This window comes from Scomber japonicus, chromosome 16 (genome assembly GCF_027409825.1).
Source record: "Scomber japonicus isolate fScoJap1 chromosome 16, fScoJap1.pri, whole genome shotgun sequence".
Classification (NCBI taxonomy): Eukaryota; Metazoa; Chordata; class Actinopteri; order Scombriformes; family Scombridae; genus Scomber; species Scomber japonicus.
The window spans coordinates 14,557,154-14,580,843 of record NC_070593.1 but is presented as its reverse complement, the minus strand read 5'-3'; the positions used below and the strand labels follow the sequence as shown (position 1 = coordinate 14,580,843).

Sequence of the window (23,690 nt, the reverse complement as noted above, 5' to 3'; positions counted from 1 at the left end):
ATGGGTTTACACACTTTGGCAATGAGGAAGTGTGTATTCACTTCACAAATTGCTTAGTGGTCCGTTAAGAGAATAACATTTTTAATTTAACTATTATTAACTGCAGCATAAACATCCGCAGGGGCTGGATCAGTGCCAAACAGTGAAGCGTATGTGAAGGACTGTTCTACAAGAGAGACTGAATAAAGATCATAAGCGTCTGTCTGCTCTTCACTGACTCCTCTGTTGTTGACAGGCAGGATTGTAGGAAGAACCTGGCAATGCCTTGACAGATGACTGCATATTGTTTGAGCTCAGTGCTTGTCTCTCTGTGAGGCTCTTAAATTTTCAGTGTGAAAAAATATATATATTTGAGCCAGAAACAGAAGAAAAGTGATTGAAAAACTCGACGGAGGCTCAAATGCCCAGAGATTTCTTTTTGTTTTGACAAAATCTTCAAGAAAAGTGGGACGATAAAGTTCCTAAATGTATTCTGAGTGGGAAGTTATAAAGGCATTGAGGTCAGGTGTATGTGTGTGGCCTACAAAATATTAGACTACTTTCGTACCGCCTACTACTTTTGGATAAAACAATAGCTCACTTTGAAATGCTGTGGAAGAAAGTTCCTTTGATCTAACACAGTAATTTAGCCTGACTTCATCTCACCCACGGGAGATTACCGGATTTTAAAACAATGCAGGATGGGCTAAATATGAATAACATGTTTACAGTAAGATCTACACCTATACTGCCAATATGATGTCGTTATAAATGGGACTGAAAATGTGGGTGGTTGTTGAAATAATGTGAATGCATAGCAACATACACAGTGTAAAAACTGTTTCTCTTTAGCTTCAGTAGATAGCAGACCTGCTGATTTCCAGCACTGTAAAAAGGAGTCGCCATTAATATATCTCTAGGTGAAAAGTAAATAATACTACTAGATGAGAATAGTTAATTGAAGCACACATTTAAATACATTAGTACACAGGCTAAATAAAACACACATGTGTAACTTGAACAAATGTATTTATTGATTGATTGATGGTGTATTGCAGTTCGTTTGAGTCTGATGTTTGACAGCTGGGACGCTTGGCTGTTCCACTTTGTCGGTCGCCTGTGAATGAGCAAATAACATGCATTGATTTATGACTCAATAGTAGCAAATCATTTGTTAATTGAGGAGTACAGTGTAAGACTGACGCTAAACTAATCCTAACAATGTGTCTGTGACATGCATAAACTTACCTCTCTGCATGTCATCCTTTTCCCAGGGTGCTTGGGTAAGAACTCCTGGGGGCTCACACACCTTTTAATAGTTCCAGGAGGGTAACAATAAGCGGGAAAGGGGTTTGGTTTTACTGTAATGTATTTATGTGTGTAATATATTTACTAGGTTTATATTTGGGTGTGTAAATATTTGTTAAGAGTGTATATTATGTATTTCTGATGGATCTATGTACAGATATACTGTATATTTATGTGTTGAAGTAACCCTGTAAATGCAGTGTGTAGGTGATGCTGAAAGGTGTTGGGCAGATCTGTTGCTCACAGAGCAGAGTAAAATATATGTTTCATGCTGAAACGTCACCCTGGATTCATGCTTAGAGATCATGGGAGATTATGGGAGGTAAAGTCTCGAAAATGAATGTGCTCGTGAGTTTCCAGTTTAATACAGTCTTCCATCTCATTTGGCCAATCTGTTGCTTCTTATAACTTTTAAAGTCTGTATTCACATTCAGAGTTGTCAGTGCCAGATCTTGATCTCGCCTGCCCAGTCACAAGTGGCTGCAGTCGCAGGCAGGACAGGATGCTGAGACACACACAGGCAGGGCTGGCTGTGAGCGAGGAGGGTGTGCAGCATACGAGTGTTTTGGTAGTCGTAGAAGTGAGCGGAGCCGGTGGAGCTCCCGGAGGCCAGCATAGTTCCATCCAGAGAGAACTCGCACTGCACCGCGTACCCCTCCACCTACAACAAGGAAACAACTCTTAATCATCATGTGTTAACCTTACATCAAGAGACATTAGCATCGGCAGTGTTTCCGCTATGTACATTCAGCGCCGCTGCAAAAATGACTGTGCTTGAAGTAACCTGATGTTAACTATGTTGATCACTTGCTTGATTTCATTAGAAGTTGCTAGCAGCTAGTTATCCATATAACTTTGCTTTTGGCTTCGGTGTAGGCTAGGCTTCATAACACAACCTGCCCCCTCCCTTCATAAGCAACTGAAGTAGGGGGAGGACAAAAGCAGACAACCCAACTCTCCTGGACAGTGCCTGTAACAAGGTTGTGGTTGAATTTGAATAGAGATGTGACGATTGGTCAATTAGTCCATGGACAAAGTTAATTGGCAAAGCATCTCAGGCTTTTTTGTTGTTGTTTTTTTTGGAATCCATTTTTGTTGATGTGAAATGTTGTGTTTGGTACCTGAGGACCATCAACAAGAGAAAAACAAACACAAAACAAAACAAAACTGGAGTCTGGGATTGTTTCCTGTCGATTTTGTATTTTTCATGAACATCAACAATCCAGCAGCACAGCAGTATGAACTCAACATGTTTTGAGTGATATTTATAATCTACAGAGTATGTACTCAGTGGAAATATTGTATTGTACTTAGTATGTTTGCTTTGGGGGAGGGTGCTGTAGAGTAAACAGCTCAGGCTATGGATCTTATATATCAACTGTGTGTTGTGTGGGTTATAATGAGTGTCTATAGGGTTATGATTCCGGTTTAGCAGTTTTGCTTGCAAGTGGTTTTGTGTGTGTGTGTGTGTGTGTGTGTGTGTGTACATCCGACGCCAGCACTTTCCTGTATTGATCAGGTCTGTGAACCCCCCTATCCCCACCCGAGGCCACAGTCGTTACTGACCTTGTGTCCTTCGTATCGCCGCCTCTTGTTCATCCTATAGGGCTGCTGGGAGGAGAACACTGCAATGTAGTTCCCATTGGTCTGGGCAACGAAGGACTCCTCCAGCGGATGTAGAGCCAAGGTTGGACATGTGTACCGCTCCTGGAGGTCAAATGAGTGTAGGAAAAATCGAGAAGGGAAATGACTTCAGCATTTGACCTTTTCTTGCTGTTACTAACCATAACGGCAGCAGAATGTCAACTAGTCTACTCTGAAAAAGCATTAAGTCAAGAGGACTAACGGGTGTACGAAGTCACAGAAACACTTCATAATGTGATGAAATCAATCCACAGTGTCAGAATGCTGTTGATTCAACCCTATGTTCATGTCTGATACAATACGTTTTCTAGATTCTATTCAGCAGAACTAACAGAGTAGAACAGAGACTTAAAGTAACTCCTGTACACAGTAGTGTTCTGCACAATTAATGCGTCAACTGCACAAAACACTGATTCAAGAATGAGAAACTATTCTCTGAAATCTGAAAACACAAAGGTTATTAAAGAACTGTTTTAAATAGGTGGCACTCACTGGAGTGTATGCCCCTTCTTATCCCCTGTAACTGTCAGAATATGCTAGGTCCACTGCCTCATTACCAGCTTGTTTCACATCGGTTCACACATTCTCAGAAACGTTCCTTAAATAGGAAATGAGATTTGCTGTTAAAATTCTGACTGCTTTAAAACCTATTAGCTGATAATTTCAGCATTATGTGCTATTCAGCTCTATATTCATTCAAGGGCATTTTTTTCTCATTCACACATGGATTTCCTCACATGGTAGATCTGGTTGGAGACCTTGGCTGTGGTCTGGAAGTCCCAGGCGATGAGGGTGCGGTCCGCAGAGTCTCTGCTCACGCAGTCAGAGCTTGTTATGAGGTCCGCACCACCTCTCAGAAACAGAATGTCCAAGGTCTGCTGGATTCCTGCTTTGTACACTGCCACCATCTTAAACCCACACAAAACACATGTGCACAAATCAGCATGAAGCCCTTAAATTTATTGAAAAAACAAACATGCAGGCTGCTCTGAGTTAGTTCATATGCCACACAATCTGCACGTCAAAATCTTAAGTATAAATATGCCACATTCAACTAACTAGGAATTTGTATTGAAGCTATTCATGATGCTTTTATGGCACACCTCTTCTCTTGTGTGAATACACAATGTTCATAGCACAGAGCTTAGATGAGCAATTAAAAGAAAGAAGGGAAACATCTGTCATCTTGTCATCTTGCCTTGAAGGCAGGATGACAAGATGACAACTACAGCGTGTAAGTGACCTTTCCTACAAAGACTCAGTTATTTGCCTTTTATGTAATAATACACTGTTTTTTGTTTCAATGCGCTTCTACTATTGTTGCACTGTTGCAATAATTCAAGCTGTATCACGTTGCAATAATATCCTAACAACAAATTATATAATGTACATTTTGATATTTAATCCAAAAAGCATCCGAATCAAATGTTTAAATCAAACTTTCATACTTTAGTTAACTTAAATGTTCATCTGCCATGCAAAATGTTGTTTGGTAAGTCTGACTTACAGCTGGCACTAATGGCCTATTATACCACACCATACCATTAGATCAGTACTAGATCATTACTATCAAATCATTCTATAATTATCATATTATCATAAAAAGCACATTGCCCTTAAACTAGGGGAGTAATATCACATTCATGTCATATCACATAACATAATTACAGGTTAAGACATGTTAATAGCATTCATGTCAACCTCAAATAATACATAAGTGTAACAAGCAAACATGGACACCACACATCAGCCAAAGTCTGTCGTTCAGTGTAATTAAACCAAAATGTATCAATACGACCATCTCGGTATCATACAATTTGAGCTGAATGAGAATGCTGGCAAGTCCTTTCCGGTCCTTCCCATCCATCTCACATAGTCTGAATGCCACATAAGAGTTTTGTGCAACTTAAAAGAAAATATCATCAGAATTTTGAGAAGACAGATCTGACAAAACTAAAAAAGCAGCCAAAAAGTATATTGTTGACCCAAATGAACTAAACTTTTGAATCTTGAAACCAGTTTAGGCCAAGTTAATAGAAGAGAGACACCAATCAAATGCTTCAAGCTTCAAAGCTAATACACAGCAGCTACACTCTATGGTAACTGATTTGATCCCCCAAAGGCAACTTTAACCATTCTCCTTCTTGTTTCTAACTCACACAAAACTTTTAACTCTTTTTCTTATGCACAAAACTACCGGTACACTTCTCTACTTTTAAAAACAGACATATTGCATCTATTCTTAGACTTTTTTATATCGCCTATTGTTCATTTGTCACTTGTGTTTCTTGTATTTAGAAGTACTTCCATGTTTTTGTCCTTTCAATATGTTTATTGTTATGCACCATCAGATCAATGCAACCTCCATGGCAATAAACCTGTTTCTGATTCTGATTATCATAATGTTGTAGCACACAACCTCATGAGTGTGTTTGGCATGACTTCACAGTAACGGTTTAATGTTGTATTAGAATTTATGAGCCTCAAATGAAATGAAATTTTCTTTGAAAAATGAGTGAGATAACCTGCAATGTTACTTCTATATATTTAATAATTTGAGTGAAATACAGCATGGGTCATTGTGCATGGCCAAATGTAGACTAATTTGTTTGTGCAGGCGTTTATCTTTGAGTGTGTGGGAGGGAGCTGCAAGTGAAGAGCATTTGTTCAAAGCCTACCTGCTTTAGATTTATAAAGGTCAAACAACAGTCTGTGAACCAGAGTCAATAAAAATGATAGATCTACTGTAATATGTTTGACCTTGCTGCTGCGAGAGTCCCAGGCTTTAACTGTTGAACTGTAACCTCCAGTCAGGAATATCTCAGGGTTGCTGGGATGTAAGGCCACACACATCACCTTGAATTCGTTGTCCAATTTCACTACTCGCTGCCCTGTAGACAGACACACAATGAGGCAAGATGAGACACACAGAGAGAAGAACAAGACATTCTTTCTTAAATTATAAATCTTTACATTTTTTGTCAGTGGAGTGTTGAATTATGAAGCACTGAATCCAAAAAAGATGGTTACTTTCAATCTGGATACAGCCTAAAATATATTTCTTTTCATCAGCAATATTTTCAAATAACCTCCAACAATATCAATATAATGGTATCAAGGGCATATAGATCCAACATAAATTGGAAATTAATTTTAAAAAATCATCATGCTCCCATTTTATTTTCAATGATGCAAATTCAAAGTCAAATATCAAAGAGTTCATAACATTCAGGAAACTGCCAGGTATTTAAAAAAGACCCCAATTGTGATTGTTGAATCTTTAATAATGTATAATCTGTTCGAGAGGTTAATTTCTTTCATAATCTTAATTTAATAATCTTCTTGAAACAACACTGTGTCTCTGAGTGATGATTTATTCTCTATAGTAAAACATGAAGAGCGTGTTGCCTCGGCTCTGATCGGCTCTGAACTCCAACACATTTTCTGTCCTCACATCTTGCTGAACAAACAAACAGACTCCACATGCAAGACTCTTAGTAAGCTTTTTTGTTTTTTTAAATTAAAAGTACATTGGACAGAAACAAACAAAAAAAGGCACCTACAGTATGCGAGTGTATTCATCTACACACTTCACCATTCACCATTCACAGGACAAAAAAGCTTCAGACCAAACTGTTGAAGTCTGTGCTGAACAAAAAGCTTGATTAGACATTGACTTTCTCAGCTGTCAAGACTAAACTAAACACAACATCAATTTCAACTACATTTCCCCTGAGATGCAAAACTGTGCTGAAATTTCTCTTTGGTTTATTAATTGAGCACACAGTGAGGATCCAATCCCCCTCGTGAAGGGGCCCATTAGATTTCTGTGCAGTAAACAGTGGGTGTAATTAAACTGTGCTGTCGCTTTTGTTGATTCAAAAACAAGCCCGCTAGTAAAAGATACAGTAAATCTTGCTGTAAGTTGCTGCCAAAGTTAATGCTCCTGACTAAGTGTACCTTCTGAAATTCATGAAGGAATGAACTAAAAGGAAAAGAAGCTCTCTGTGATGACTTCAGGTCAGACGCAGGGGTCAGAGCTAGTTTACAGGCTGAACTCATCAAGGGTTTTTTTTATGATACATCTTTCTGTCACTAAAAAGAAAATCTTCACATAATCTCACACAAGGACCATGGAGAGTTTCTTGTGATAAAAATTTAACTTTTTATCATTGGATGCCCCAGAGCAACTCAAAAACTGAACTGCATGTCTCTAACTCACTTTAATGATGATGATGGTGATGATGATGAGCATGAACTCCATTGAGGGACTGACCAAACATCTGTAAGATTGCGTGGCTTTTGTTGTTTATTGTGTGGGTCTGTCTGAGCCTGTCTGTCTGAGTCTTTGAGAAGCTACATCACTTATATCTTGCTCAGGATAAAAAAGATAATCTAAACTGACATAGACGTAGTAATGTAGAAAAAGAAAAAACTGAATATAAAACACTGTTATGGCTAGAGGCGGCTTTATCTAAATCAATTAAAAAGTGTCATATTTAAAAACAAAACAAAAACACCAAGGGGTTTAAATATAATTAAGCCTGACATGGTGCGACTAAAAATTAGTTTCTTGGGAAACAATGAAGACGGCTACATAAGGAACCGAGCCAGTCAAAGGCTATGCAAAGCAGTACACCTCAGGGTTCAACGGCACCTCATTAAATTCATCAAACAAACAACAAAGACCCCATCCAAAACAGTCTTAGGCTGTTAGCCCACAACAAAAATGCACTTCATTATACACTTGTACCAGAACATTCCAACCAAGTCTTTTTAGAAAAAGGCCAATGAGTCACAGCTAATAAACTGCAGCAGAAATGGACCTCCTTTCACTTAATGGTGGACTAGCTTGTTCCCAAACTCGATTGCATTGATCCAAAGTTTTAACAGGCAATTTCGTTGCGCTCACACTTCCTGCTTAATTGGCTTAGCCCATGGTGATACAGAGAAGATCTGTCATCTAGATTTAAAACTCATGTTTGGCAAGACGATGCGAAATCAACATTCTCCGAGTAATAAATAGGGCCTCGTCATGTTTTGATTAAGCAAGATTAATTAGCTTGCTTGAGAGAGGAGATAAGGGAAGACTGCGGTGATCCTTCCCTCCCTCCCAATAGTTTACTTTGTAGTCCTGAAAGAAATGTGATCACTGTGCAGAGCCGACACACAGTGGATGACTGCAGAGCAGAGGACATTAGGGATGATTGGGATGGCAGGGATGAGCCCTTTAGAGCCGTGGGAGGCTGGGATGAAATGGATATTCTGCCTCATTACCAGCTCCACCAAAGCAGGGTGCTGTCACTGCACATAAGCAAAGGTTAGAAACACATTACTTGGTTTTGACAAGTCCTATCCAAAAAAATATGGGAAAATACGCTTATTAAGCCATATTTGTTACTAGTTTGATCTTTTAAAGATATTTGACATTGAGTATGTTCTGAGTTCAAATAAATGAGAAGGTGAGCAGACTTAAAATGATTTAATAATAATTTACTATTTCAATCTTAATGAAAAGTTTATATGTTTCCTAATACACTATACACCGAGTTTCAAGACTTACTGTGCTCCTGTGTTGCTGATCATCATGAAAGCTAAGATATTGCAGATCGACAGTATGACAGTAAGGAAGCAAAGCTAGTGTGTTCAGATTTGTTTTGTCGAGCTGGAGTTTCCAAGGTCAAAAATGAACCTTGAAACTCACCTGAAATCTAACTCCAAAGTAGAGACAGTGGCATGGCAGCAAGCCTGCACGTATAATCTCTTTGAAAAAGGCACATTTAGCTACATTTAAGAGGTGTTAATGTATTATAATGGAACCTTACCCTTGATAATTGGACTTCAGTGCGCTTCAGTGATCATGTGCTTAATTAGCATCCCTCCACTGATAACCGAACACGACAAAAAGAATACTCTAAAAGCACAAGCATGTGACGATTATCCAATAAAGGGTTGTTGATGACACTTGTATTGCATTTCAGGACTTAATACTATAGATATTCAGTGAGGCATTAAAGCATAAATACTGGAGTAGAGTGCTAAGTACTAAAGCTACAAAACACCACATGTAAAGAACTGTAGGAACACATCCTGATGACTATACATCTACTAATAGATCTGTGTTTTAGTCATTAGTTGTGTCTTTGAAAAGTGGGGCCTTTTTTGTAACTCACCAGGGTAAACCTGTGTCAACCAAGCAGGTCACTATTGTAGAATGAAGCCTTCAAAAGTAGGTCAAAATGCAAATGTGCTTGCGGGTGGCATTTGGAGTAAATGCTCTGGTGTGTGCTACTGCATACATTGTCTTGTGGCGTGCATTGCTTAAGGCTGCTGTGATTATACCGCCACATTCTACTGGTTACCTCGCTGAATGTGCAAATGAGGTGTTCAGGAAGTAAAATGGATGATACTGAAGAAAATACTTCAGTGCTGAAGTGTTTGTGAAGTCAAAATGTGTCAGCAGCTAAACTTCTTCCCCGGAGTTTGTGTTTTCTCGTCTCACAGGTAATCTGGGCCTGTAGACGTCCGGATGACAGATTCCATTCCCGGACCTTCTAGCTTCATTGTCGATTTTCATTGTGCTTCTCTCTCCTATCCTTCCTCTCTCTCCTCTCTACCCCAACTGGTCGAGGCAGATGGCCGCCCACTCTGAGTCTGGTTCTGCCTGAGGTTTCTTCCTGTTAAAAGGTGTTTTTTTTGCCATTGTTGCCAAGTGCTTGCTCATGTGGGAATGTTGGGTCTCTTTAAAGTTAAAACCTGAAGAGTTCGGTTTAGAACCTGCTCTACATGTAAAGTGCCTTGAGATGACTTTGTTGTGATTTGGCGCTATACAAATAAAGAGAAAAAAAAAAAAACAGTTTTTGCAGTAGTTTTTGGTGGGATGAGCCCAAGACTTAATCCACCATTGTGACTCATTATTTTGTCTTTGCACTACTGACACATGTAGTTTGAAGCTCAATCTTAGTAAGGAAAAATGATGTGAGCTATTGTTAGCAACATTCATCAAATATGATTTTGTGAAGCCAAAGTGAGGCGAAAGTGTACTGCACAAACCCACTCCAGCACTGGCACTATCTTTGTGTATTATTGGTTTTTGGAGAGCAAGGAGGATTCTGGCAGTGCCTGAAGGGATCTTGACAGAAGAAGTCCTGCATACTCATGCACAACCTGACACATCAACCTGTGGCAGCCTGTGGGTGTACGAGCCTATTTTCCTATGCCAACCTCCGTCAATCAGCTTTTCCAAGGACAGCCGTGAAAGCGCTGGACAACAGCTGCCACTTCACACTAATGCCCTCCAGATGAAATTCATTTATTCCACTCCCCAACTCTTGCTCTCTCTGTTCCTCTTTCACTGGATTTATTCTGCCCCTTTAGATTTCCCACTCTTACATTCTTCCTCTCCTCTACCTTTCTCTTTCTGCATTATGCTTCTTAACCTGCTCCCCCCTCCCTATATCCCTCTTTCCCCCTCTACTATTGCCATTCATCTGTGACAATCTGCCTGTGGCCCACTAGGAGTGGATATAAGATTCTACAAATTAAACTGGACACAGGAACAACTGCAAAGATGGTTGGGGTAAAATGGGCCGACATACCAATCTGGACGCATAGACTCTTCTATAATTCCATTTCTCTGTAAACAAACCAATTGGTGCAGCATTTGGTTAGGTATGCTAAGGTGAAATACAGGGTCAGGTGTACTATGAAGAAAGCGAAAGACTCTCACCGATCATTAAAAGGGACTGCGTACCTCTCCAAAGAGAGCCCAATTGAACCAAATAAGTCCAAGCTGCCTTACTTGTTATAGGTGAGCAGCTCTGCATTAATGTGAAGAGTGTAAAGATCACATTCATCCTGATTGCAGCCTGAAGAGCCAAACACTCCATACTCTGCTCCCTCAGTATCCCATCACTCCTGGTAGAGCTGGAGTTAACACATAGAATGCATTAACGTCACGAGCTTCATTAATTTTTCACATATCGCTGTCATAATTATAACAACAGCTTGGTGTGTCACATGTCAGGTATAAATCCCCTGAAAAAAGGGAGATAAGCTATACAATACTGTGATGAGAAATCATAATTATGTCCGTCTGTATTGAAATTATTACGAGGCAAATTATGCATGCAGCTTAGCCTGTGTATTCTTCTCACTGCTTGGGTATGATTGGTTATTAAGTGTCAGTGCCCGGGTCTTAGCTGTATGCACTGCAATTGTTCAGAAACAGGAACTGGAATTCCCAACTCCCATATTAATATGCAACTAAATTGAAAATGTTCAATCTTGTGCTGCCATAGGAATGCATGCTTATTGCCCAGCTGTGCCGGCACACATCTGCCAAAAACCATCAACATAGTTTATCGGAATTTAAATTCAAACAGAAAACAAACATAGTGTGAATACAAATAAGAATAATGATAAAATGAGGGAAAAAGGGAAAGGCTGGTGCATTATCGGAGCTCTTTGGAAATCTTACATTACTTCAAAACTGACTGTCTGTGAACCCAATTGGGCATCCCGCAGTGCTCAGCAAGGCACTGGTGGCTGCCAAATGTATAAGACCAAAATAAACATGTGTTTGTTTATGGTTGTGGTTTGTGAAGTTCCAGTGTAAGGTCATGGTGGCTGCTCCTGCAGTGATGTATCCATTATTGATCCCTTTCCTGGAGCTGCCTGTGTGTTTAATGGGCTGGCCAAGCTATTATCCGTAGGCTTTATTGGCAGTATTGACAGACATGCTGAGAGGGGAAATGCAAACGGCAGCACGTCACCACAGCGATGTGTTGACCCTAGAGATGTAGATGATGCCACGGGGGCTTCAAAACGATGTCTATTGTATGTTTGCTCATTCTGATAAGCTTCTCTGTGGTGCTTTCTTGTACAGAAGCAGCACAACATGTTTCATTACATGTTGGTCGATGGGCAGAAGGGACAAATAAAGGGATTAAGATGATTATTCCTGTTCAATCTGTTCAGTTCAGACTGATTTTTTTTCTATAGATGTTCAATAGATATCAATGTTTTTAAATTCAGCTTTCTAGAAATTCATGAATTGTTAAAAATAAAATAAATTAGTAAATGTTAAGAGCTGAACAAGCAGTTTTCCTGACAACAGATTGTGTGCAGTTGAGTTTAGTTGTTCTCATCCTTTCTGCCACGCTTGTTAAATGTACGCTTAGCCAGAAAGCTCAGCATTTCCAAAGCAAACCAAATTATTGATCTTCTGTGAATGTCACCTTGAAAATGCATTGTATGATCAAACAAAAGGGCAAACACAATAAGCCAGTGGATTAGTCTCAAAGTAGATTTTACTGTTGGCAGACAAACAATGCCTTCAAATAAATACTTTTAGATATTAAGAATGGTTGTTTTCTTTGTAACTGTGCACCAAACACGCCTGTTTGTATGTGTAAGAGAGATACATTGAGATAGAGAAGATGTGTCTCCATTGAGATGAACATGTCGCCTTCATAGAAGTTCATTTAGAGGATCAACCTCAAATGAGACTGTCTTCAGATAATTCACTGCAGTGTCGCTGCAGATTCTCAGGTCTGTAGCAAATAATGCTGCATAGCAACAAAACATTTATTGCACAGAGTAATTAACATATAGTAAATAATAATTGCACATTTAAATATTTTATGATGACATTATAATTAAACTCCATTTGTTTGTTTTCCTTAATATTTTGTCACTGTTATAATGGTATATATACATTATGATGAATATCAGACGTCATGAGCTGAAGTGGATCAAATGTACAACTTAAAACTAACTGGGCCACAAGGGATCTTGGGAAACTACATGCTTAAAGGGAATGCCAGTTGTTACATTTAAGTTTTTGGGGAAGGGAAAGTGGCTTTTCTTGGCTGCATTTGGAGGAGTCTTTGGATTTGGAAAATGTAACCAGTCATGATGCATTTGCTCTACAAATGCAGATTTTGAAGCCCCTTGAAATGGTCACAAGATGAGAATGAAAAAGAGAGAGAGAAGCAGCTTTGCAATGGGTGTATAACAGGTTTTGGGGCTTACTGCAATTTAAAGTCACTCCACACTTAAATTACTATGCTAGCTTTAAATTCAAGTTTGAAAAATGCCACAATTGCAAGAATTGAAATGGCTAAAAAGTTTGGTTTTCCCACAACAATAGCTTAGAGAAAAATGTTGGATGAAAAGCACTTGAGGCTGAATTCAATTAAGTAAATCTAATGCTGCTTGACTGTAACTTTTTCAATATTAGAGAAGAATATAAAGGGTCCACCATTGTTAAACTGGTTCAGTACCTCAACAGAGGGACGCTGGATGTACCAAATAATACTGAGTTCAGCTGAGGTTACATACTTCAAAGAGTAAACACAGCGGTTTTTTGTGTGACACTGTGTTTCATCGGACCTTCAGAAATAAGTGCTCACCTGTCTCTACGTCTGTGATCACAGCAGTGTTGTCAAATGAGCCAGTGAGGAGTCTTCGCCCGCAGGGGGTCCAACAAGCATCTCGCACGGCTCCTGAATGGCAGGTGTAAACCCTCAGGCATCGACCGCTCTCTACTCCATCCCACACCTGCCAGACACATTTGGCACATCGCATCAAGACAAAGTCACAGACGCACCTGGACAGCAACAACAAAGACATCTTTTACATAATGTGCAAATTTCTTTCAGTTCAGAGTTTGGAAAGAAAGCTTTCATAGTTCTGTGATATTTATAGAATGTGCTACTGGATGACTTGAATTGAAAGGAAATTATTTTGCTTCATGGTTTTCAATTCCAGAAGACAACATAATAATATGTGTATGCAGGTTGAGAAATAAGTCTTTCCAGGTTGCTTTGACGTTACATGAAAGAAAAAAAGGTGCTGAATTGCTAATAGGTGACACTTGCTCCTGCATCCTTTACAAGACAAACAGCTGATGAAATAATAAGCAGTACGACAGAAGGAACCAGTGATAAGAGACAGACAGGACTGACACGCCGTGCTTCCCTTCATGCGACCTGCATGCTTTTGACGAGGTTTCAAGGAACTTTACTGAGAGCCAGATATTCTAGGTCTGATTTGGCGGGCCACTTGCTGGTATTTTTCTTCCATGTCTTCAGGACTGACACGTGCAAAGCTCTGAAATGTTTTCCTACATGAATGGCAATGTCTATTTCTCTCTTTTTGTGTGTTTCTCTTCTTCTCTTCAAAGCTAAGAAAGATATAATCAAAGTCTTTCCTTGCCTAAATGAAACTAAATGAAATTACTGAGCAAAGTGCTGCTGAAAAAACGCAATGGTAAGTACAAATCAGGCTTATTTGGTGAATTTAAAAGCAAAAACAACCTTTCTAATTAATGAATCACACTAATTACCCTTGAGTGTGCCTATACATCAGTTCGCAGTGAGGTGTAATGGCTTAATGGTTTTATATTGTCAAGGTTTCCTGTGATCTCAGACAGAGAAGCAGAGAAAAGCACTGTGCTGCCTTCTGTTGGTTGCTACCGCTGTGACTATGGCATCTAATATCCTGCTGCTTTGATATCATGGTGTAAATAAAGTACAAAAACAGGCAGTGATGTATCAATGAAGTGATCATCATTATTGTGATGTTTTTGCACTGCGCTGGTCAATCTTGTGACATGCTTTTCATCTGATTTCCTGTTCACAAGAGTATGATTTTCTGTCAGGAATACAACAGCGTTTCCCTGAAGCCCAGCCTGAAATACAGTGGGTGGTCTTATCTTGTGCCCACTGAGGTGAGGTTTTACACTAATGATGAGAAGTTTCTCTCTTTTTTTTTTGGTTCTCCCAGCACTGCCAGGGCCACAGAGGAACTTTGAAGATCTGTGGGGCACTGCAGATCCTTCTCTGCCTCTCTCTGTGTTTCATTATTAAATATGACTCCTCCAGTCAGCATATGAGAACACACTGAGAAGTAGTGAACCACAGCTCCCACAGGAGACAGACAGGGGAAAGAGAGATGGACAAGAGAGCGAGAGTGACATATCAATCCTGCAGGCGGTAGTTTAACAAACAGAATGCTAGAAATGCCTCCGGGGTGTGAAAAAAGCAGGCAGAGAGAGACAGAGAAAGTTAAATAGCAAAAAAAAGAAGCACTAAATATTACAGCAATGCATCCCTTTGGAATATTTTAGTTAATTGTGCAACAGGATAGACTCCTTCTCTGTGGCTTAGGGAAACACTGCCATCTCAAGGTAACATTGAAATCTGTTGATGACAATACAAAGTCACGAAAGCTTCAATATAGTCAACCAAAAAGAGAGTTCTTCATGACAAGTCTGGCAGTCGATTATACATGCATGCTGCTTAAAGTCTGTCTCCAGGCAGCTTCATATGAAAGACACCATTCAATACACACACAATTGGAAAAATCCCATACAATGAGAGACCTGAGCATGGGCTTGTTTATTTGCATCCCCTTTAATTTCACCGGCCACTTAACAGACATGCAGAGCGGATCCTTGCTGATGACTCATTGGGTAATCTGCTTTCTAAATGACTTCGGGTAATTAAAACTAAATTGGTATTCGTGTTATCAACTTAAAACTGCTGCCTTACACCTGCCGTAGCCATGGCGACAAAAGCTGCCAAACAGGCTGGAATAATAATAGTCTGACTCTGTCTCTGAGGAAACGGACATAGAGAATGGAAGAAGAGAAGCGGGCAGCCTGAGGAGGAAAATCATCATGGGGAGACTTCATAGGCTGTGTCCCCTCTCTGTCTTCAGAAGAAGAGGCTGCAGTCAAAGTGCAAGAGTGCTGAAGGACATAATCAATAAAGCTGTAGAGTATAAAAACCACATTGTGACACAAAAAGGTATTTTCACATACAAGCCTTTAGTTTTCTACAACAAAAAAAAACTCAGAATGTATTAAAGTACTCATACTATCACTGCTTACCAAACAAACTGTTAAACTGTATTTATATCGTGTTAACATCAAAATCATGTTCGATTTTTTTTCTATCTTAAAGAATCTTTTAGATAATCTGCAGCAATAATTAATAAATCATTCAAGTTACTTCTCTCAATGCAAAACATTCCATTGTTCTAGCTAGGCCACAATTAGAAAGAAATTGACACTATTCTTTGTCTTTTGTGAAACTAAAACTAATATCTTTGAGTTATGTTATGGACTGTTGGTCTGACAAAAAAAGCAATATGTCACCTTTAAAAAAAATGTAAGCCTTTTTATAGACCAAATGATTTATGTGTTAATTTTAGAAATAATCCTCAGATTAATCAATAATGATACAACTTTGCATACTTTTTTAATGTTTGTAGTCAGTTTATACCATCATCAGGTTTTACTATTGTTACAGGTAACAGTGTAGCTGTGGGAAGTATTGTTGCTATGGTTACCTGCAGGTAGATAAACTGTAGATAAGACAAAACCTGCCATCCAATTAGAAATATTTTCAGTGGCCATGGCATACAAGATATCAACAATTACCCCATGGCCACTTGTTTTTATTATTATTATTTATTTATTATTTCAATAAAAAGCCTGACTGGCTTCTGACATCATTTTTATGATGGGAAACATCTCCTATTTTCTGCCCACCCACTTATTACTTGGTTACTTTAAGATATAGAAATGCCTATTATTATTGAATATTTATAAAGATTACATCATGATTATAATAAATCTTGGCCTAGACAATTAGAAAACTGTCAGCAGTAGAAACATTTAACATTTTCAAGTTAACTGTTAAATAAAATGACTATGTGGAAGCTGAAGTACAAAACACAACTTAAAAATTAAAAAATGCCCCTACTGAAAATGAGCCAAATAGCTCAGGAGACTTGTGCATGAACAATTAAGAATATATCATACGCTTCTCTATCGATTGGCCTCACAGAAAACACCTGGTTAGGTAGCCTGAGATGAAGAAGAGGAGAAACCCTTGCATACAAACAACCAAACCTTCTCCTTCTCTCTCCTCCTCGTCTCCACCATCTGCTTCAATCGGCCCTTCCAGGTGCCAGAGGAGGTGGCTGCCATATTGCTGCACTTGTATGATTATGCAAACGATCTCATGCATATTTAAATTATTAATTATTCAGATTCCTCGTAGGATACTGGTGGGGTGCGTGATTTCGTACTGGGATAGAAATATTTAGCCGCCGGCAAGACACCTGCATTGTTTGACCTTTAAAACAGAAATATGAGGGATTGTTTTCCTAACCCTGCACCAGACGGGTTTTGTGACATAGAACCATCTGGGAAGTCGACCTTGGAAACTGTTTGGAAAAGGAGAGACACTTTCATTCAGTACTTAGTAAGTGATCAGATAAACCATCTGACTATGACCGTCTTATTTTGAGATACAGCTGGATTCACAAGATCACAAAAGAATCCTCATAGGAGGCTGATTGGCACATGACTGGATTCTCACGTGATCTTGTGACCTCGCGAATCCAGCTGCCTCACAAAGTAATTGTTTTCCTGGAGTGAAATAAAGAAAAGGAGGGGTGAGGGGGAATCAGAGAGAGAGAAAGAGATAGGGAGTCTCATGGGTCCTGACACACATTCAACCGACAGTGACAGATATGATTCTAAAGAAAGGGGTTTGTGGTACATTCATAAAGTGAGGCAGCAGGGCAGATATGATGTCTCTGCCTGTGTCGCTGTGCCAATTACACAGAATGTCAGGTAAGTGATTATCCCCTTAGACTTCCCCAATGCACTTGGCACCTGCCTAACTATTCTGATAAATGGACTATTTGCCAGACCACAATGTATATGGAGCAGTTCATAACTGGGTCTGTCAAATGTTATCACATGGGGAAAAAACAGCAGAATGAGATACTAATATGGTTACTGTAATTGCATAAATCAGTTTAAATAAAGTCAATAAAATAGCCTTTATTATTGGAAGCATGAGTGATTAATCTCTCCTTTATTGTTTTTCAAAGCTTGCAAGTTAAAGCACATCAGGGTTCGTTCTTCATATGGATGATTAGATTGTTGATGATTTGAACATGAGTTTGGATATTTTGGTTGTTAGAAACTGGCTTAAAATTCACCTGGAACTGTTGTCATAGCAACAAGTCCTTAAGCCCAAACCTGCAGTTTCATTACTGACAGACAGCAGGATCATGATTAAAATGTTATAAGTGTGCTGTATTTGTGTGACATTGTTTTTTTATTACCAATTTGTTAGTTTGCGATAAATAAAATAACTGAACCACCACTGAATGTTGGAACAAATCCTGTTAACAGTTTTATCATTTTCAATTTTCTTTATTATTTATCTTTTATTTATTGTTCCAACAGCTCAGGTCCATTGAACAACAGAAAATGCCTCGTTTTGTGTAGCATACATGTGTATGTTATTTTCTTAAAGCTATCAGACATGTACATTTAGTTCTTTTGTTTAAATTATTATTTATAATTTAATATTACTTTAACAACTCAGGGACGTGCAAGCAGCAACATGTTGTTTGAGCACTTTTTTGCATTGTCAATTTGAAATAATGTTTTGTTTTTGAATGAAATTTAAAAACATTTTTTTTATCCGATTCATCGATTAATCGAAAAAATAATCGACTGAATAATCGATTATCAAAATAATCGTTAGTTATCATTACCTTAAACGTCTTATCCATGGAGGCAGACAGCAGCAGATGACTGAGATGAGGTACTGGACACCACTGCACTGTGTTTACCGGGCCCTGGTGGCCTCCCAGGCTCATCAGAAGCCTCCTCGGTATCCCTGCAGCTCCTGGCTTGTGAGGAAGATATGGCTTCACTTTTGGCGACACATCTGAGAGAATTTGGCTGTCCCTGGTCTGAGTCTCTGGGGCTTGCTCAGCCATATACTTTGTGTCTCCTTTCTCTAATGAAGTGAAAAGTCTCTGTCTCTTGGGAATGTATGGTTTGACACCAGGTTTGACAGTGTGAGGTCTTTTTGCTGTGTTTGACCCATCACCAAAGCTTTGTGCCATGTGAGGAAGAGTCCGCAGTGATGGGTGCTTCCCCTGAGTACCAGATAAACTGAGAGGAGCTGCAGTTGCTCTAAAATATTTATCTTCCCTGCCAAAGCAGCTTTGCGGTGGTTGTGATTCCAACATTGTCTTGTCAGGGTCAGATGTGAAGATGCGAGGGTTTGGCGTTACCTCAAAAAAATCACTTCCCTTGACTTCTTGGTTGTCTTTTGCCTGTTCACAAGACTCAGTTTGGACAGAAGCGGATCCTCCTCCCTCTTTTTGATCCAAAGAATCATCCTCAGACTCAGAGTCCTCATAGGCCACTAATGAAGACATCCTCACATGACAATCTGTTTGGAAATAAAGAGCCTACATGTGAGCTGTCAGTGTGGTTAATTCAATACAGGCCCAAGAGTGACATCTAGTGGTTGCTTAGTTATTTCTACTCCTACAGTAACATTTAAAAAGGACAGTTTCACAGTTTTTCAAGTCTGTCTTAAAACACCAGTCAGGTGCCCCAATGAACATTGATACAAGTTTTTCTTCCCATCTTTTCTCCTGTTCATACTGACCATTAGAATATCCCTTCATGATGTATTGATAATGTAAATGATTGGGGGCCAAAATCTACAAGCCTATTTATATGAAAAATGTTAAAAGTTCGTCTGATGCTAATATGAAGCGTCCAAATTAGTCAAATTCAGCACATATATTTCAACTTCAGTCTTTTTAATGCCCTCTTTTTGAATTATGCTAAAACCACTGTGAATGGGGAAGATATCTACTTAATATGACTATCTTAGAATGGTGAAGTTTTATTTAAACTTCAAATAAAATTTTAAAAGCATTTTTGCACAAAATGACTGTGTGGACACACTGTGGATTTTGGCCCCCCATCACTTACATTGAAAACAAGGGGATCTTTTCACTGGAGAGAGGGCAGGCTCAATTTGCGGCAGCGGCATCTTCCGCGGCATTTCTTGCGGCACCCAGAGATGCCGCAGCTAGATGTCGCTTGTAGGCACTTTCCGTGGCATTTTTTGCGGCATTTTCTGCGGCATTTCTTGCGGCACCCACAGATGCCGCAACTAGATGTCGGTAGTAGGCACTTTACGCGGCAATGATTTCATGACTGTGGCATGGTTTTAGGCTTTAGATGGCAATTTACAGACATGTCAACGTTAGAAAATAATTATGTTTTGATGCCACACATGTTAAACGTAGCCTAAAGAATACATATAGAATGGTTGCCATGTTTGGGTTTCCCTGTCCTCATCTTTCTTTATCCACTATAACTAAAATGGACGTGTGCTAAGGCAATACTTACAATAAGATTTGTGACACTTTATGACACAATGAGACTGCGTCACATTTTTAACATCAGCTTTTTAGGCAATTGGTCTATAATACTGATAAACGGATTTGTGTATTTTTGTTATAGTGTTGGAGATATGTGACATAATAAGAGGCAAGGCCTACTAAAATAGCCTATACTTAATTTTTATGAGAGATTTTTTTTTTTAATTATGGAAAATTGTGTATAAAACCGCATTTTTAAATATCATAACCTACTTTGGAGAGTTACCTGTCACACCTGGCAACCCGAGAGCGTGTCAAATCATTTTGACGACTGCCCACTCATTTGTCACATCAGCGTACGACTGTCAGTCCTGTATTTCAAATCCCTAAAGAGACATTGACGACTGGAGAAACATAGGTAAGTCATAATCAATTTAGTCAAATGTGTGCCTTGATTTTAGTTGTATAATTTAAAGCGTCTGCTATTTCCACTCAAGTAATTTGACAATTAAAATAATACCACAACTACAGCATAATGAAAACGTGACTTCACTCTATTTATTGTTATTTGGTTTTTAGGTTTTGATCCGGTGGTTGCAAACAAGCAGCAACATGTGCCGATATCGAGCTGAAAAAGTGCTTCAGGAGTGCTCAACTACCTGGGAAGAGCAAAGGTACACAACTTATTTGCAGTGTGGGTGTAGATGCCAAATTTGTGCCAGTAAATAATTTATGGCGCTAGTTGTGGCATAAAGTGGTTTTGCATCAATACACTTAACCTATATAATTTCTTTTTTATTTTCCAGTGCTGAAGATATGATAACAGCAGACACAGAGGAAGAGGTAACAAGTTACTATTTCTGCACCTAACAAAAGAGCTTTACATATTGGCTCTCAGAAAGTACTGCTGCATCTTATTGTGAAATGAAAAAGTAATTTTGTATTACAGGTTTATGTTATAGCCCACTTAACTTGATCAGTAGTGAGTGCTGATTGGGGGAAGCCATACAGCACATTTAGAGACACCATATATCAAAAATATTAAATGTCACAGATATCTAAACATTTTGCCAGATCCATTATTGTATATTGTAAAAGTGGATCTAAACAAATACAAAATTGGTAGATGAAATCCATACATCTATCTGCTGTTGCTTATCCGGAAAAAGATCACAATGGTAACTTATTGGAAATTGAGATATTCATCACCTCAGCAACACCTTACAGGTCCTCCTTATTACGTACAAGTTATGAACTAGGCTCTATTGGTTAATGGTGTGCAATTAAAAAATTCAAAATTTTAACCCTATTTGAGAATGACATCCATACCTGGACCATGTTTTCATCTTCACTGCAGCAAAATGTGTTTCTCCGCGATGTTGTGGCAGCTGCAGACTGGTGCAAAAAGAGATCCTTTGAAGGACAATTGAAACTGCCAGCGGTTCTTTCAATGGACAACAAAGAAAAAAAGGACCTGCTGGAGGAACTGAAAGTGTGGAACGAGGACTACGACGAATGTTCTCCAGCAGAACACCTCACATTTGTGTTTGGAAAAAAGACCGAATATGACACTTTCAATCAAGAATTGATAGATAAAATGGACTTGAAAGTGTGGGCTAGATTTGAAGATTAATGTGCTTTATGCACACATCCACTACTTACTGAATTTCAGCCTGCTCCTGGTTTCCCGTCCTACAAACGGATTAATCCAGGTGTGTCTGACCAAAAGTTGAGGTCAGACACACCTGGATTAATCCGTTTGTCCAATAATGTAGGACGGGAAACCAGGAGCAGGCTGAAATTCAGTAAGTAGTGGATGTGTGCATATAGCTCTCTCTCTCTCTCTCTCCCTCTCCCTCTCTCTCTCTCTCTCTCTCTCTCTCTCTCTCACACACACACACACACACACACACACAACCTTGTTCAATTGTTGTGTTTGTTTCTTTTTGTTAATAAATTTTTATGGAAAACATTGCAAGGCTATTAATTGAAACCATAAAAATGTAATTTCAAGGGTTGAATTCATCAAAATTACGTATGCTTAAAGTTAGGAACAGGGCAGAAATGAAGAGAATTATTAAAAATAATAATAAATAAACAGCAGAACAAATCTATTAATCTGTTTGGCTATAATTTTGAGATGTTTCGTGGTTGATGGTTTATCTGGACAAATTGTAGTAGGCTATAATTTGGATATCATTGCTAAATACTTCCTCAGGTTTCCCCGAAATTCAAACTAATAGCCTATCCCGCACTTAGGCTATTATCATCTGCCCCGTCCCCCTACGTGTTCCTCCATGCTCCAGCACATGGTGACACAAGCATTATCCCCCGGCACACAGCGGCATGCCGTATCACATAATTGCACCCAGCAGCCGCGGCATCTCTGGGTGCTGCAAAAAATGCCACGGAAAGTGCCGCAAAAAATGCCACGGAAAGTGCCTACTAGCGACATCTAGCCGCGGCATCTGTGGGTGCCGCAAGAAATGCCGCAGAAAATGCCGCAAAAAATGCCACGGAAAGTGCCTACTAGCGACATCTAGCTGCGGCATCTCTGGGTGCCGCAAGAAATGCCGCTGCCGGCGGCAGCCAGCGGCACTTTCTGCGGCATCTCTGGGTGCCGCAAGAAATGCCGCGGAAGATGCTGCTGCCGGCGGCAGCCAGCGGCACTTTCTGCGGCATCTCTGGGTGCCGCAAGAAATGCCGCGGAAGATGCCGCTGCCGCAAATTGAGCCAGCCCCTACTGTTAAATAGCGAGTATGATGAGTAGTTAGATGCTGTGTTCAAATGGGAATCTGACTGTTGTTTTAAGACAGAATTAAAAATGTGAACCTATCTTTTAAGTCACTACTACTACTTGTACTTGTTACAACAGCATCTTAACTAAATTGGCATTACTTGGAAATTTGACAAAAAATGTAGTTTGTCTTCATTAGTGAACTTACATGTCTAATGGCACTGACCGCAGAGTTTATATAAAGATAAGTACCTTAATATACAGCCTGACAGTATCTAAAGAAAAACATCAAAAATAAAAGATGAAAGGAACGATATTGTAGACTGTGTTTCTGTTATCAGTGAACACTGCCAAAACACAGAGTATTGTACACTTATAATTATCTTCTTATACATAATTAACTCACTGTCTTGTACATAGCAAGGTCGTTGTATCTATGACAGTTATATTGTTTCTGCTTAATTAATATTACAGAATGAGTAATGACGACTAACAGTTTGCATGTTTGTGCTTGATGGTTACATCGTAATACTAACGTTACTTCTTCGCATTTCTGACCCTAAGCCTGACTTTGACCTTGCTAGCTTACACACGGAGATATTAAGTAAAATCATGCGTACCTACCAGCAACTGTATCCAATTTCTGAAGCGCCAAAGCAGTCAAATATCATCTGTGCTTTCCAACATCCTGCAAAATGTGGAAGCAGCCGGTAGGAACCTTAGGTGTCTCTCTTCCTCTCTTCCGCCATTGATCCACTTCAAATGTGTGGGTGTTTCATGTTAATGTGTGTCG

The 23,690-nt window shown here is 39.3% G+C and overlaps 1 protein-coding gene across 1 annotated transcript; it reads right to left on the bottom strand.

The window, feature by feature from the left end:
* Positions 1-991: 991 nt before the first annotated feature.
* Positions 992-23,625, bottom strand: wdr25 (WD repeat domain 25). The gene is made up of 8 exons (XM_053335700.1): positions 23,518-23,625; positions 18,523-19,211; positions 13,347-13,494; positions 5,692-5,822; positions 3,669-3,839; positions 2,854-2,994; positions 1,228-1,948; positions 992-1,096 (listed from the first exon to the last, which is right to left on the bottom strand). The coding sequence occupies exons 2-7, from the start codon at positions 19,195-19,197 to the stop codon at positions 1,727-1,729; spliced, it is 1,488 nt and encodes a 495-aa protein (XP_053191675.1). The 5' UTR covers positions 19,198-19,211; positions 23,518-23,625; the 3' UTR covers positions 992-1,096; positions 1,228-1,726.
* Positions 23,626-23,690: the final 65 nt, after the last annotated feature.

Bases quoted from the DNA above. Each gene is read 5' to 3' on its own strand.
- wdr25 (XM_053335700.1), bottom strand. From the start codon at position 19,197: ATGTCTTCATTAGTGGCCTATGAGGACTCTGAGTCTGAGGATGATTCT. The intron at 13,495-18,522 runs GTAATGATAACT...TGTGTCTGGCAG, and splicing joins CCATGGATAAGACGTTTAAG to GTGTGGGATGGAGTAGAGAG. The intron at 3,840-5,691 runs GTCAAACATATT...TGTGGGTTTAAG, and splicing joins GGGACTCTCGCAGCAGCAAG to ATGGTGGCAGTGTACAAAGC.